This window comes from Rhinolophus ferrumequinum, chromosome 20, assembly GCF_004115265.2.
Source record: "Rhinolophus ferrumequinum isolate MPI-CBG mRhiFer1 chromosome 20, mRhiFer1_v1.p, whole genome shotgun sequence".
NCBI classification, from domain to species: domain Eukaryota; kingdom Metazoa; phylum Chordata; class Mammalia; order Chiroptera; family Rhinolophidae; genus Rhinolophus; species Rhinolophus ferrumequinum.
In genome coordinates, this window is record NC_046303.1 from 50,297,708 (window position 1) to 50,312,938 (window position 15,231).

General features: G+C 37.0%; 1 protein-coding gene across 1 annotated transcript in view; it reads left to right on the plus strand.

Annotated features, from left to right (window-relative positions):
* PRKAR2B (protein kinase cAMP-dependent type II regulatory subunit beta) overlaps positions 1 to 15,231 on the plus strand; it is a 90,163-nt gene that overhangs the window by 60,025 nt on the left and 14,907 nt on the right. Inside the window, exons 3-5 of the mRNA XM_033088721.1 lie at positions 1,224 to 1,276; positions 3,844 to 3,927; positions 13,742 to 13,848. Of these exons, the coding sequence (XP_032944612.1) occupies positions 1,224 to 1,276; positions 3,844 to 3,927; positions 13,742 to 13,848 (244 nt within the window). The remainder of the gene's footprint in view (positions 1 to 1,223; positions 1,277 to 3,843; positions 3,928 to 13,741; positions 13,849 to 15,231) is intronic.

A 15,231-nucleotide genomic window follows, 5' to 3' on the forward strand; every position in this document is an offset into this window, starting at 1 on the left:
TTTCAAGCTCAAAACCACTGGTACTTTTGTGATGTTTAACATTTGCATTTAAATCATTTTGAGGAATTTTCTTCCTTGATGTGGCTACACTAGAAATAAGTAAATATACATAATCTGTAAAATCTTTGTAATTGTAGTTAGAAAACAAACTAGATAAATTGATTGTCAGAAATATGACAAAGTGGTATTAAGAGACTGATGTAAGTAAAAAAGAAAACCAAATACATATATAAATTTCTCATACATAAGAAAACAGGAGGAAATATAGTTAGCTTATAAACATTTGAGAATTGTTCAAATAATAATAATAATTTTTACAAATTTAAATCCTTTTTCCACCCACATTAGCAAACTTTTAAACAACAACATCCAACTCTGCTGGACAGTTAGAGGACTCTTCTTTGTAGGATAGTGGATGGGTGCAATCCCTCTGGAAAGAAACTTGGTAATAAGTATGTCTTAAAAATTGTTATATCTTTTCGCCCCCCTCCCCCCCCAAAAAATAACATCTGGGAATAATTCCAACAGCATAATCTGAAATGTAGACAAATATTTCTGCATGAAGATGTTTATTGCAAAGTTGTTTTAATAGAAAACAGCTAAGTCTCTAGCTTTAGGGGAATGGTTAAATTATAGCTTATGATAAATAATCAGCAGTCCTTAAAACAATATTTACAAAATGTTTTGAATGGCATGTGAAATTCTTACAGTGTTAAATGAAAAAAGCAGTTTTTAAAATTATATATGCAATATGAACTCAGTTCAGAATGAAGACTGCAAAGGAATATGTAAAATGTTAATAGTAGTATTTCCTCCTGGAATTTGGGTCATGGATAATTTATGAAAGTTACTCCTAACTGTATGATTAAATTGATCGTTTCATAGCAGACGTAGACTTTTTTTGGTATCTGTTTTTTTAGGTAATTTTTAGATCTTGTGCATTTCTATCGCTTGGAAATTCAAGTGAAAGAGGTTAAGTTGTGTTTCTCTGAATAAGAGAAAGAAACAAGCAGTTGTCAATGTCTTAAAGTTCAGCTCTGTAATTTAATAAATTACGTATATATTGGAGTAGGAAACCGATTTGTGGGTAGACTGCTTGCCCCGGATGAATTAATGTTTTTTAGGCCATGATACTCTTTTGTTTGTTAATTTTTAAAGACGTGTTTATTATAGTATGTTTTGTGGTGAAAGAATCTTTAAAATGTCCATTTTTCTTTTGATAGTATGTGCAGAAGCTTATAACCCTGATGAGGAAGAAGATGATGCAGAGTCCCGGGTATGTAATTGACAGAATTAATTTATTTTAAATTACTTCTGTTATGGATAAGGAAAATAATAATAGAAAAGGTGTTAACAAGCGTATAGGTTAACAGGATGTATAATGGAGTTATTTTGACTATTTCTTTTCTTAGTCTTAGCTCTACTTCTATTTCATGTTCTGTAGGATTACTTTTATCTAGAGAGTCTCTCTCTTTGTCTAAAAGGAAAAATAAACATAAAAACTCACTGTAGTTGTGGTTTTATTTCTTTTGCAAAAACACAGCCTGGTGATGAAAAATATTTTTAGCTATCTTTCTCATAGTGATAATTTGTTTCTCCTAGTATTTCTAGTAAAGAAAAATACTGGGAAGAGCCTTCTGCTCCCACTAATTTATGGCAACAGAAGCTTACTCTGAAACAAACAAAAAAAAAAATCACAGTAAAATTACATCTGAAGTGTCAGTGCAGCAATTGTTAGTGTTTTTAAATCTATGAATCTTAATAGTTTGCTCAGAAACTGATTTCTTGGAGGTCCTAATGTTTTTGTAAAAATTTGTCCAGTTTTGTTTGAAGCAGTTTTTTAGCTGTGTCCTTTAGCTTCATATTCCTATTATTTATTTAGTAAAAAGTAAACTAAATAAGAGATGGAAATGGAAGTAATAATTTACCTTTTTTTCGTGAGTACATGTTTTGCAAAGTCTCCCTTTTCTATTTGGCATTAAAAAATAAACTAAAATCTATTTCTGTAGCTCTGAAAAATACTTCAGTAAGATTGAGTTTTAACATGGAAAAGCAGATACTGTGTCTCTAAGTCATTACATCATTAAGCTCCCTGAAATATATGTAAAATTCAATGGTAGCAAGATCAGGAGCCTTATGTGACCAGAAGACCTTCAAGGAACCCCCATTTCACTCTTATACCTATGGAGATTTCCAGCACCAGGGTTGGGGAAAAAATAGAAAATGAATAAAGAACAAGGAGATTAGTATAGCACCGAGAGTTGGCTGAGCTTTTGGGGACAGACGGACTGGATAGACTTGTTTCCGGTGATGCGGAGCATTTACAGGAACACAGAAGCTGTCAAGGTTTTGGTTTGCTCACGTGGTACCGCAGGTGGGAGCAGCTCCATCTTTGGCCAAGAAAGTTATTTCAACAATGGTGCCGTGGTATCCCTAACTTTCTCTCTCTGAGGATAGAGTTTCTCAGCAGGCAAGCATTTATGATTACTTCAGCTTGAAGTACTAGGTGAATTCCATGAAGTGAGAAATAACTTTTGTTTTATTATGTTAGCCTTCCTGACTTGAAGTAGGGAGATGTGAATTTTGGTTGGCATGATTTAGTTAATACCCAAATTGTAAGAGTTTCTTGTATACAATGAGTTAATAGGCACCCAATCTGTTTTTTCTGTGTTCATATGACATCTTAGAGTCCAGTTTGAGATAAATATTGATTAGATAATGAACAAAAGTTTGCCTTTGTCTTACCCTTATAGAAAAAATGCAGTGGCTTTCTCTCAAACTGGCTAATAGACTTTTGTGTAGTGTATAAATAGTGCACATGCACTGTAAATTTCCTTGATTCTTCTTGGGCCTGTAATTTTCATTCATTTTTAGCCATCTGAGATGGATTTGAAATACTGACTTTCGTTTCCCGTTGTGAGTTCAGATATAGTAATGGCACAGAAGTCAGCACTGCTGGTTCTGGGAGCTCTGGTGCTGGGCTGGCTGGCTGAAGAGGTGAGGTGCCAGCTCGTCATCTCCCGTGGTCACCGTGAGGGATCACTAGAATAGGAAAGGTGGTGTGTTGGGCCCCAGGAGACCGACTCGATGCCTGCTGCTCAAAGGACCAAAAGTCTCTTGTCTCTAACTCATGTTATAGTTGCAAACTACCAATGTCCATGAAAGGATAGGATGTTTGGTCCAAGTCTGTTGAGCCTTCTGTTAGTCACAAGGGACTCTGGCAAATTGGCAGAGAGCATTCTGTGGGTCTTACAGATGGCATTCTGTGGGTCTTCACCCTCCTGGAATGAAAGTTCAGCAAGAATATAGGACACTGGCTTTCTCTGAGCTCATTCTAACGTGAGCACACCAGGACTCTTGGATTCATTTTTTTCTCAGCTCCACACTCTTGGCGTGGCCGGGCACGATTGCTCCTTCCCTGCAGAAAGCCACTCAGTGCGGAGGGAGTTACATATATTTACAGTATTAAACAGAATAAAGGTTGTCTCTAGATTTTCAACATAGCTGTTGTCACCTGTTGTCCTTTTATGTGTTCCCACTGGCTGGAAGTTTGGGCATCCTTAGTGATTGGCCAATCACAGACCTTTACAAAATGAATTTGCTAACCTGGAGGGAAACACTCCTTTGAAAAACTTTCAAGTGCTGTATTGATCAGTGTGCGCCTCCCCCACCTCCCAGACAAATTGTGTTACTTTTCCTACTTAATGGGCTGATAGTTGTCTAGTCACATACAGTGAACCTCGGCTTACAATTCTTCCTCGTAACATCCTGCTAAGAAATTGTGTCCCTTATGAGTAAGAAGAGTAGACTAATTGTTTGTTTGTTAATTTGGTGTCCTTTTAGATTATACATCCAAAAACTGATGATCAAAGGAATCGATTGCAAGAGGCTTGCAAAGACATCTTGCTGTTTAAGAACCTGGATCCGGTAAGATAAATCTCAATATAGAAACGATTGTCTTTTCAGTGTCAGTGTCAAGAACTGTGTGGAATCTTGGGTCTTACTTTCTTCACAAGCTCACCTCACCCCATCGTGGATGCCTGCATGCGTAGTGGGTTGTGTTAGAAGAACACTTGTCCTGAGCTTGGGAGGTCCACTGCTGTTAGAACCAGGAGTAAGCAGGCCTGCCCTTTGTCTGGGGGAAGACGTTATCTCATCCTGCAAGGTTACTAGCACAAACATAGCTCTGAGAAATGGCCCAGGTGAAAAGAAGGGAGGACCTTCTTTCTCTGTACCCCCAGCTGGGACACCCAGGGATGTCCAGGGCCCATGATGGATTGCCTCTCTCACCAGCCGGTGACAGTAACTATATTCGAATGTTACATTTTACTTGGCTTTAAATGTGGGGGGATTTTTTGTTCTTTGTGAGGATTTTGAAATCTCTAATCTTTGGTTTGGAGTGTATTTCTAGAACAGTCTCTCTCAGTATGAGTGAGCGTGCCATTCAGATTTTGCCCTGCACTCTGACTTCAATATTCCGCCTCCATCATTACAGCTTATGCTTTTTCATTGCTATAGGGTCACTGGGGAAAGAGCTACTGCTGTCATGTTCCAAACGTGACAACTGAGTCAACTTTTATAATTGACCTCAACATTTTTTTGGTCAAATCAATGTCTTACAGTTTTCAGATTGATGCCCTAGAGAATAAAGCACTAAATCAAGATCCACTCTTTTTAAAAGTTTTCTTTAAAAGGCCATTTTTATAAAGAGGGAGGTACTACATTATACCGGGTCTTCTACACTTCTCTACATATTTTTAAAATATTTCAGTGTCTTATCACATACTGAAATATTTTTAAAAGCACCTGTGTTTCTGTTACCATTTATGTTTATGTCATGCCCTCCGGGAACTTGGATTACATTTTGTGACTTTGGAGATCTTGTTTTAGGACCACATATTACAGGTTTTGTCCAGTTTGATCTAGGTCCTCCAGAATTATCCCTGAGTTTGCAAAACTAGGAGCTCTAAAGAATGGGATTGCTGGTTCTCTCTAGTAATAGAAGAATAAGAAATGGAATTAAGACAGAAAATTTAAGAATTTAGTTTATGAGTAGAAATTTTTCCTTGTAGTAGTAAATAGTGGAAAAGTGACTAAAGGGAGTTTGTGAAATTTGATGGGCTTCCAAATAATCCCAAATTTCATTTATTTCCAGAATGGTTATGATTCTGAAATAAAGGACACTAAAATATGTGATCTCTCACCAGTATGAATCCAAATAATTTTTAGTGGATAGATAGAACTGTCTGTGTGTGTGTGTGTGTGTGTGTGTGTGTGGCGGGGGGGGGGGTGTAAGATGATAATTTTGGTATTGGAATTAAACTAATTTAGAATTTAACTCTTGTTCCAGATACACACACAGAAGACATCTGTAAAATTAATCCTTCAATTTACCTTTACGTATAGGCTTCAACCAAGGAGACTGTCTGTTTTTCAACTAGAACTTTACATTGGAGAATTTTGGAGGTCACAAAAACAGTGTTTCTCAAACTTTAATATGCCTGTGTATTATCAGGGGATGTTGTTAGAAATGCAGGTTCTGGTTCTGCAGGTCTGTAATGGGGCCTGAGAGTCTGTTTCCCACAAGCCCCCCGGTGGTGTTGCCGCTCCTGCCCTATGGCCGTACTTTCAGTAGCAAGGAGTAGACCCAGACGTGAAAATGCTCTCGCTCGGTATTTTGGTAGGACTATGTGTTACTTTGTTTGCATATGTCCCTATTCAACTGAAGTGTTTTAATGCTTCATCAGAGACTAAACAGTGATATTCTAGTGTTTCTACACTAAGGAACAAAGAGGCATGAGTGAAATAGCTGCCAATTATACTCTTCTGAGGTGCTGCTGCCTCTTCTATTCCATCCTATAAATTAAATTGCTTTTCCTTGCCATTTCAACTTTAAACTCTTAAAGCATTGTGAAAATTTTGGTTGCATTTAAAATAATTTAAAAAAAACTTTTGCTAGTATATTCTGGCGAGGAGCATCTTTGTTTAATTAAAGTGATTATTTTTATAAACATAAGAATTTTTTAAGATGTCTTCCACGGCTGTGTTACAGGTCTTTAATATATATATGTGTCTTCAATATATATTTTCAACATACACTCCTATAAATTGGTCTTCAATATATATATTTTTCTTAAAAGAGAAAAAGCCAGTTCCTGAAATTACAAAGTTCATGAATTACCATTATTGAATGTTTTGTAGAGAAGTAGCAAACATATTTACATAGTTGTTTCCAAAAGATCTTTTATTGAGTTTGAACTCAAACCATCTTGGTTTATTTCTTCCCTGTCTGAAATCCTTCTAGGAAAGATGCAGAATATAAATAAGTAAAAATTAGTTTTTCTCAGCAAATTACCACCTGGAATACAAAATTTATCCCCAAACATGGCAGATTGAAGGTTTTAGGGAAGCTCATATTTCAAGTAGCTTTCTACTTTTTTTATGATATTCACTTTTTACAATAACTTAAATGCATTTAAATTGAATTACATGTTCAATTCATATGCTCTGCTTGTACAGCGGCTTCTTTCAAGTTCGATTCCTTAATTACCCACTATGTTCCAAGGCATGTCTAAAGTGTTGAGTCCACAAAAGTGCTTAGACATGGTTCTTGTCCTCTTGGAACTTAAACTTTGATGAGGGATTCAAGTACAAATACAAAGCAATTTGGTAAAACATGGGAAATGCTGTTACATGATCAGGGCACTAAGAGAGAATGTGGGTCTCTTAGCGTCACTAAGGATTCACAAAGCTGAAGAGGCCACCTGAGCTCCGCCTCAGAAAATGAGTAGGAAACTGCCCGTTGAAGAAAAGTACAGAGTGGTATCACTATAGCCTAAAGTGGAAGACAGCCTAAGATGTGTGTGCTGTGTCACGAAGGGCCATTCTTGAATGCCTCGCTGTACCATGGGACAGACACATCCTGTACGCAGTGGGCAGGCGTGACTGGCACAATTGGAGCACTTAAAGCAGAGAATGTAACAATCAGATGTACTTAAGGTCGCTGTGGTGGTGGTGTAAGGGGTCCAGTTAAAAATGGGAGAGTGACAGGGCAAGAAGAAAGGAATGGAGCTCAGTGAGGAAACAGTATCACGACACAGGGAAAAGAAATGGGCCTACCTAGGGAAGGGGCGAGAGGGATGGTTTCACAACATATTCAGGACCAGTAGAAATTGGTACTTGGTGATTGAGTGAATTGGGACCTGAAAGCAAGTCTAGGATGACTCCCAGTATCTAGCTGGAATGACTGTGAAGGTGGTGCCTTTTCCTGACATGGGAAAACTTGAAGGAGGAAAAGGAAGCAGTAATTACTAATTAGCAAGAAGAATGATTTTGGCTTTGTGTCTGCCTCATTTGAATTTCCTGAAGTTATTGTTTACCTTGAAAATCTTGCACTTCCTAGGCCTAAGAACATTTTTCCTTGGAGTGCTGTATATATATATATGTCAGAGCACAGCATTTATACTTATTAATCTCTTTGAAGATAATCTTCATGAATATTTTAATGCTCAACGCAGTAGGCCATTTTTCTTCTGAATATTTCTAATATGAGGCAAACTGAAATAATTTTCCTAAGCTATATGATAGGCTCTTTCATTAATGGAGAGTAAATTGTTACTTTTAAGTGAGTCAGAGCCCTTTTACTGAGCTCAGTCTCGAATTTGTATTCTGTAGGAAAATAAGATGTGGATTTCCTGCAGTAGTTGTCAGTCATAGTGATAAGCCTTTGCATATTAAATATTTCCTAAGTTCTTTTTACTCTGCATAATTATGGGGAAGTTACAGTTTGATTGACTAGAACAGACACTTGTCGCATAGAGAACCTCTAGAGATAATTGTTCTGTATTTTATCAGGAATTACTTTTTCATATATCAGTGTATAAATTCTTAAGCTTTATAATGTTTTAAAATGCAGCTAACTCCAAAACAACAAAAACATTGAATATAACAATGTTTTTCATCTTTTTTTCCATTTCATGTTTTCAGCCAGAGCTAATCAATAAAGCTGATATTCCCCCTCCACCTTCCCTAAAAGAGTTGAAATAGAAACAGTAAGCAGAACAAACTATTAGTAAACCATTTAATCAAACTCATAATTTTGATAGGTGACCATATGTTGCCTGGTTCATGAACTCATTAGGTAAAATGGTCCCCGTGGGGTAAATTAGCACCACATCAAGAAAGCACAGTTTTTATTGCCATCCTGCCCTTATTTTCAGCCCTGGCTGCTGTTTCACAAGTAGGTGCCAGAGCTCCCACAGGGACCCAGAGCAGGGATGAAAACTACTTCCTGTAAACTCATCACCATTGTTCTCCCAAAAGTTGTTCTTAGCTTACATGAAGCTGCAATATTATGTTCTCTGTTTAAATGGAGAGTTTGTTTTTTTAATTAATTAAAAATTTTAAATCAGTATACATATTTGTATACAATGTACAAAAATTCAAAAAGAACAAGAGAGTAAAAATTCTAAAAGAGCAAAAGAGTAGTCAGTGAAAGGAAATCTCCCTTCCATCCCTTTCTCCCAGCAACACAGTTTCTTAGCCAAGTTCTTTTAGCATCATCATGTGTATTTTTCCAGAGTTACGCTATCTATACACAAGTATATTCCTTTTAAAATGTTGGTGGCAGCAAACTCTATACAGTGTTCTGCCCAGTTCTTTTTTTTACTTAACAATGTCTGTAAGAGATTCCATATTCTTTTAAAGTTATTTTTATCAGTACCAACTTACTTGTAATAATTTAAGTTGGTAATATTTATATGTTATAAAGCTAAACCATGAAAATACTAACATTTTGCTGTTGTCTAATGTATTAAAATTGTATATATAAGGGGGGATCCCAGTAGTCAAAATAATATTGAGAAAGAAGAACTAGTTGAAGGACACACACTTGCTGAGTTCAAAACTTTTCCTACAAAGGTACAGTAATCAAAACAATGTGTTACTGGCATAGGGAAAACATACGGAACAATGGGATAGAATTGAGAGTCTAGAAACCAACCTGTACATCTATGGCCATTTGATTTTGACAAGAGTGCCAAGACCATTTCATGGGGCAAAGAATAGTCTCTTCAACAAATGGTTCTGGGACAACTGGATACCCACACACAAAAGAACAAAGTTGGCCTCCTACTTTATTCCATATATAAAAATTAAGTCAAAATGGATCAAAGACCTAAATGCAAGCTCTAAAATTATAAAACTCTTGGAAGAGAACACAGGAAAATTTTTCTTGGATTTAGCGATGTATTCTTAAATGCCAAAAATAGGAGTAAGAAAAAGGATAAATTGGACTTCATAAAAAAATAAATTTTGTGACTCAAAAGGACATTATCAAAAAAAGTGAAGACAACCTACAGAATGGGAGAAAATATTTGCAAATCATGTAGAATAAGGGCCTAGAATACAGAATATACTAAGAACTCTTACAACTCAACAGCAAAAAGACAAACAACCTAACTTAAAAATGGGCAAAGTACTGGAATAGACATTTCTCCAAAGAAGAAATACAAATGACTAATAAGCACATGAAAAGATTCTCAACATGGTTAGTTATTAGGGAAATGTAAATCAAAACTACAGTGAAATAACACTTAACCCCCAATGGAACAGGTGTAAAAAATAAATAAATAAAATAAATGTTGGGAAGGACTTGGAGAAATTGCACCCCTAGTACATTGCTGGTGGGAAAGGAAAATGGTTCAGGCACTGTGGAAAACAGCTTGATTGGTTTCTCAAAAGTTAAACATAGAATTACCTGCTGTATGACTCAGCAATTCTACTCATAGGTATAGACCCAAAAGAATTGAAACAAATATTCAAACGAGTACTTGTATAAGAATGTTTTTAGCTGCATTATTTACAATAGCCAATAACCATAATGAACCCAAGTGTGATGGATGAATGGATAAGCAAATTGTGGTTGTGTGTGTGTGTGTGAACGCGCGCATGCATAATGGAATATTATTCATCTGTAAAAAGGAATAAGGTATGATACATGCTACCATGGGGATGAACCTCAAAAACTTCATGCTGAGTGAAATCAACCAGACAGAAAAGATAATGTATTATGTAACTCCATTATGTGAAATACTCAGGATAGGCAAATCCATAGAGACAGAACACAGATCAGTGTTGCCAGGGGCTGATGGGAGGGGAGAAGGGCAAGTGATTGCTTAATAGGCACAGGGCTTCCTTTTGGGGCAATGAAAAATGTTTGGAACTAGCTGGAGGTGATGGTTATACAACTTTGTGGCCACTGAGTTGTTCACTTTAAAATGGTTGATTTTATGTTATGTGAAATTTCACCTTAAAAAAAATTGTATAGGGAGCATTTTCTCAATCCATTGAGATTTTACTTCCCAGCAATTGTTGTCAGTTTGGCTCAAGTAAACTCTTATAAACTTTCAAAAAAAAAAGGTTGTATATATAATCCATCTAAGCATTTTTATTTCCATTAATTTTAATATTTAATGGCTAAAATACACTTTACGGATACAATTAAATCAGCTGTTTACAGAATTAATCCCTGAAAGGCCTCCACAAAAATCCCCGGGTTCCACAAAACAGTTTGAAAAACACTGAGCCCTTGCGACAGCATGTGGGAGATGGATAACCTGCCTTAAACACTTCCTTGAGCTACAAGAAGCTTCTGTCCGTGCGGGGCAGCCCATGCCACTGCTAGACAGCGCTCATTCTTGGGAGGTGTTTACATTGTGCCAATGTCTCCGTGAAACTTCCACCCAGCAGTCCCAGTGTGGCCTCTACAATTACTGATATCATCAATGTGACAGAAGATAGCATATGTGTTCACGTGCAGGTCTCTTTTCTCTCACCCAAATGCCCCAGTTCCCTGAACTGTTCCCCCTGTGGCAGGTTTTCAGATTTCCTGATTACCCTTCTGTGAGTATTCTCAGTGACTCCATGAAAGATAGATGTCTTAAAACCCTCCCGTTCTTTTTGATAGCTGCATAGCTTTCCAGTGTATGGATATACCAGCTTATATATCCAGTGCCCCGTAGATAACATTAGTGTTTCGATATATGCTGCTGCAGTGAAAAGTGCCTGTACACATGTCATTTCGCAAATATCTGTACAGTAACTTACCAGAAAAAATGAGGAGAAGGTTATACATATTTGAAATTGTCTCCAGTATTGACAGATTGCCCTTAGTGGAGTTTGTTCCATTTACCTCCTGTCAGCAGCAGTCTGTGTGAGAATACCTCTTTCCCATACTGTCTCCAACACAGTGTATTATTCTAACATTTTTATCTTTTTGAATCTAACAGGTGAAAAAATGGTGTCTCATTTCAGTGTTAATTTGCATTTCTCTTTATTTTGAAAGGAGTCGAACATCTTACTGTATTTTTAAGTGCTCCTTCCCCCTTTTTGCCGGAAGCTTTGCAGATCTGTTCTTTATCTTTGGTGTTCTTAAATGACATTGTCACTTTAGGGTGTGGTTTTTGGTCACTGACTGTGCTGGGCATTTGAGTGTGCCATTTTAGTCTGAACACTTACGTCCTTTGGTTCTGGAAAATTCATCCCATATTTCTTTGATTATTTTTCTGTTTTGTTTTCCCTATTTTCATTTTCTCGGGAACTCTTCTCTTGTCTTTTCATCTCTATCGACTTTTTTTGAAGTTTTTGGTTTTAATTTATTTCTTACCCTTTAATTAACTTTTAAAAGTATTTTGTAATGATAGGTACAGGTCATTTACATTTGGCACAATGTACAGCACCAAGAATGAACTCTAATGTAAACTGTGCACTTTGAATGATGATGATGTGTCAGTGTCGATCAATCAGTTGTGACAAGTACCGCTCTGGCGGGGCTGTTAGTGGTGGGGAGAGGCCGGGGGTGGGGCAGAGGGTGTGAGAACTCTGTACTTTTTGCTCAGTTTTGCTGTGAACCTAAAATTGCTCTAAAAAATAAAATATTTAAAAGGAAGAAAAAAGTTGACAATCATGTTTTTTATTTTTAGCTTACTCATTTTTCTCTGATTTGCTCTTTTCTATTTTTCATGTCATGATCATCTTGAATATCGCTGGGTATACAGAGTAGAACTTTCTAAAAGCTCTCTACTGTTCCTGAATTCTCTCCCATCTGGTGTTACTTTGCTGTTTATCTTAGTCTTGTAGGCTACCAGAGGGGCAACGCCAAGCTGACTGAGAGCTCTGAGCAGTAAGTAGGGCAGGCCTTTCAACCAATGAACTGACTGTTTAGTTGAGTGGACAGGGAGCCAGCTGTTATATGGGGGAACCCCTAAGTGCCAGTAGCTGTTCTGGTTTTTTTTAATTTGTTTAGTTTCTGCCAAAAACCTGACTCCGATCTTTTGTCTGGGTAGAGTTGGGGGTCAGTACTTGGTTGTTAGGTGTTCGGTGTTCAAGGTGGTGGCATTTGGAAGATATCAACTGATCATGACTCTGAATCAGTCCACCTGTTTTCAGCTGTGACTCAGCCCGGTCCTGGCTGAGGCAGGTGTTTCCCAGCCTGGTGGTGCTCTCACAAGTGGTTGATCCCATCTGCCCTACTTTGGGCTGTGCACTCTCTGTCCCCCGTTTAACTCCCTTTTGTCTGGAAATCTCTCCATCAATTTCCCTTTCCCATACTTTATGTTATTGTATATTCACACTTTAGTATTCCCTGTGACATGTCAGCAGGGTCTCAAAAAGAAGAGAATCACGTGTGGTCTGTTCAAGCTTTTGATCCAGAATGTCTTGTTTCTTTATACTGCATTTTCTACTTGTATTTTTCCCCTCTCTAATCTAGCTTCAGCTCCTTAACTTACAATAATAACTGATTTTGGCCTGAGAAGTTAGTGTTGTACCCATTTTGAACCCACAAAGAGTGATTTGATCAAATGTTCAGAGCTAGTAAGTGGCAAAGCAAATAACCCTCTTAAGCCTTTTGACTTTTTTATTACTATGCACCATACTTTTTCTCCATATCCATTTGTTCTATTTGAAGGCCTTTGAATTGTTTCTCTCGGTGTTTGTTCTGAGGATTTCTTTACCTCCTAGTTTATTCTCACTAGCTGAAGTTTGTCCCGGAGCTTTGTCAACTACACTTGAACCGAATAAAAATTTTAGATATTTTACATAGTTTTTGGATAATAGTTTTGATGTTTCTGGCATCAGTTTTAATAAATTTTCCCTAGTGAGGCAAACGGTTGCTTCTTAAAGAGAACCTTAGTGATAAAGAATAGTAGAATATTTGCCGCAGCTATTATTGGTTTTACATTTGTTGATTTTCTGTTTTGTTTTTGGTGCCAAACCAAAAATGATTGGAGTCAGGGTTTGAATTCACTAAGTATTTAGATAATCTCTATATAAATTCTGGTGATGACTAATATAGGGAAGTTTTAAAAACCGATATTTGAAAAAGATATTTGCAATAGGTCTTTACTAACCTGGTCATTTTTGTTGTTAATATTATATTTCACAAGGTATGTAGTGGTTTGGTGATTAATTTTTCATATTAAAGTGGTGATAATTACAAATATTCTGAAATAGACTAACTATAATTACTTTCACTCAGATATTGAATGTAAGATAAATATATAATCTCATTTGTATGTCTCTAGAAAGAATGTACTACGTATATTTTTGACCAGAAAATAGCAGTGATGGTATTTCCATTTCTTTGCACTTGTTCACAGAAATATAAAGCTAATCATGGTTGTTACTTAAGGAAACGTGCTAGATGAACATAAAGATGATATCTTTTCTTTTTAAAAAATAGGAGCAGATGTCTCAAGTATTAGATGCTATGTTTGAGAAATTGGTCAAAGAAGGGGAACATGTAATTGATCAAGGTGATGATGGTGACAACTTTTACGTAATCGATAGGTAAGTTTTGCATAATTTACTACTGAAATGGAACAAACCTCTTGTGTAAAATCTCAGTGGTTATTATAACGACTGACAAAGAAATACATGATAGTTGCTCTTGCCTCTTTACTTTTATGATTACATAAGAGGCACTGTAAACCTGCTGTGAAACCCACAGTGAAACCAGACTAGGTCCTGAAAAGAGGCAGAGTGTATAGAAGAACTGAGGATTCTGGGTAGGTTAGTCTATGCAGCTCAGCCCTGGGGAGCCCGCTCGTTTGTTAACTTCTAATTGAGGGGTAGTTAGTATGGAATAGATAGATGCTTGTTACAGTGGGAATTAGATGCATAATACAGGACCTGGGATCAGTATAAGTCGATCTGGGTTATGTTTTCTAAAAGGTTCTTTTTTATTAACTCTAAAGCAAAACATGCTCGTGGTTTAAAAAAATCAAAGGGGCATAAGGTAAACAGCCAGTTCTCTTCCTACTGCTCCAGCACCATTCAGTCAGGAGAGTGAGTAGTTTGTGTATCCTTCCAGAATTGATTATGCGTTGTTGTATTTGTTTTCTAAAAATTCTCTAGAGGAATTATTTTAAGTAAGAAGGCATGCATTTACATTGAAAATCTAATTTCAGAAAACATAAGTTGTGCTTTACTTTAAAGCTTTATGCTTTAAGCAGTAGTGAGGTAAGAGTTCTAAATTATAATAGGGGAGCAGTCTGAACTGAGTCTTTATTTCTTCACTTCTGTAAAGTGATGATGAAGTGTTCATGACACAGTTGCTATCCCCAGCCTCTCCCGTTTTGTGTGGAACACAGAGAATCTCCCAGCCTGACTTACTGGATTCTGTTTTCTTCTCTGGGTAGAGTTGTGTTCAACTCAGAAGGCTTGCGGAAAATTACTCCCCATCTGACTGCTTAGTCCTCATTTCTTGGTCTTAGCTCCATGGGTGGTATCTTTCACACATCGGTAGTGTGTGCTCCCTGAACCAGGGGTTTTCACCGATTCTTCTGTTCCCTCATCCCGAATGCCTTGTTGACGTGTAGAGCTGTTGCCAAGACACTAGCCGGGGCCCAGTGGACTCTGATTTTAGAAAAGAACAGGCACTGTTCTTCTAGTCATGACTGACTTCCAGTCATCCCGTATGTAAATGGAAGTCGTGGTTTTGGTATCATTAACAGTTTTCATCAACGTAACACCTCAGAAACTCATTCAGCTGTTTAATTATATTAATTGTAGGAGTATATGAGAACCCCAAATATAATACAGGATTCCTCTTCTTCTAGTAGGCATTTTGACTATAAAAATTGTCTTAAACATTTGTATATAGCATATCCTTCTCAGGTAGATCCTAATCATATGTTTGCCAGATGAAAACTCTCAGGAGTACAGACGTGG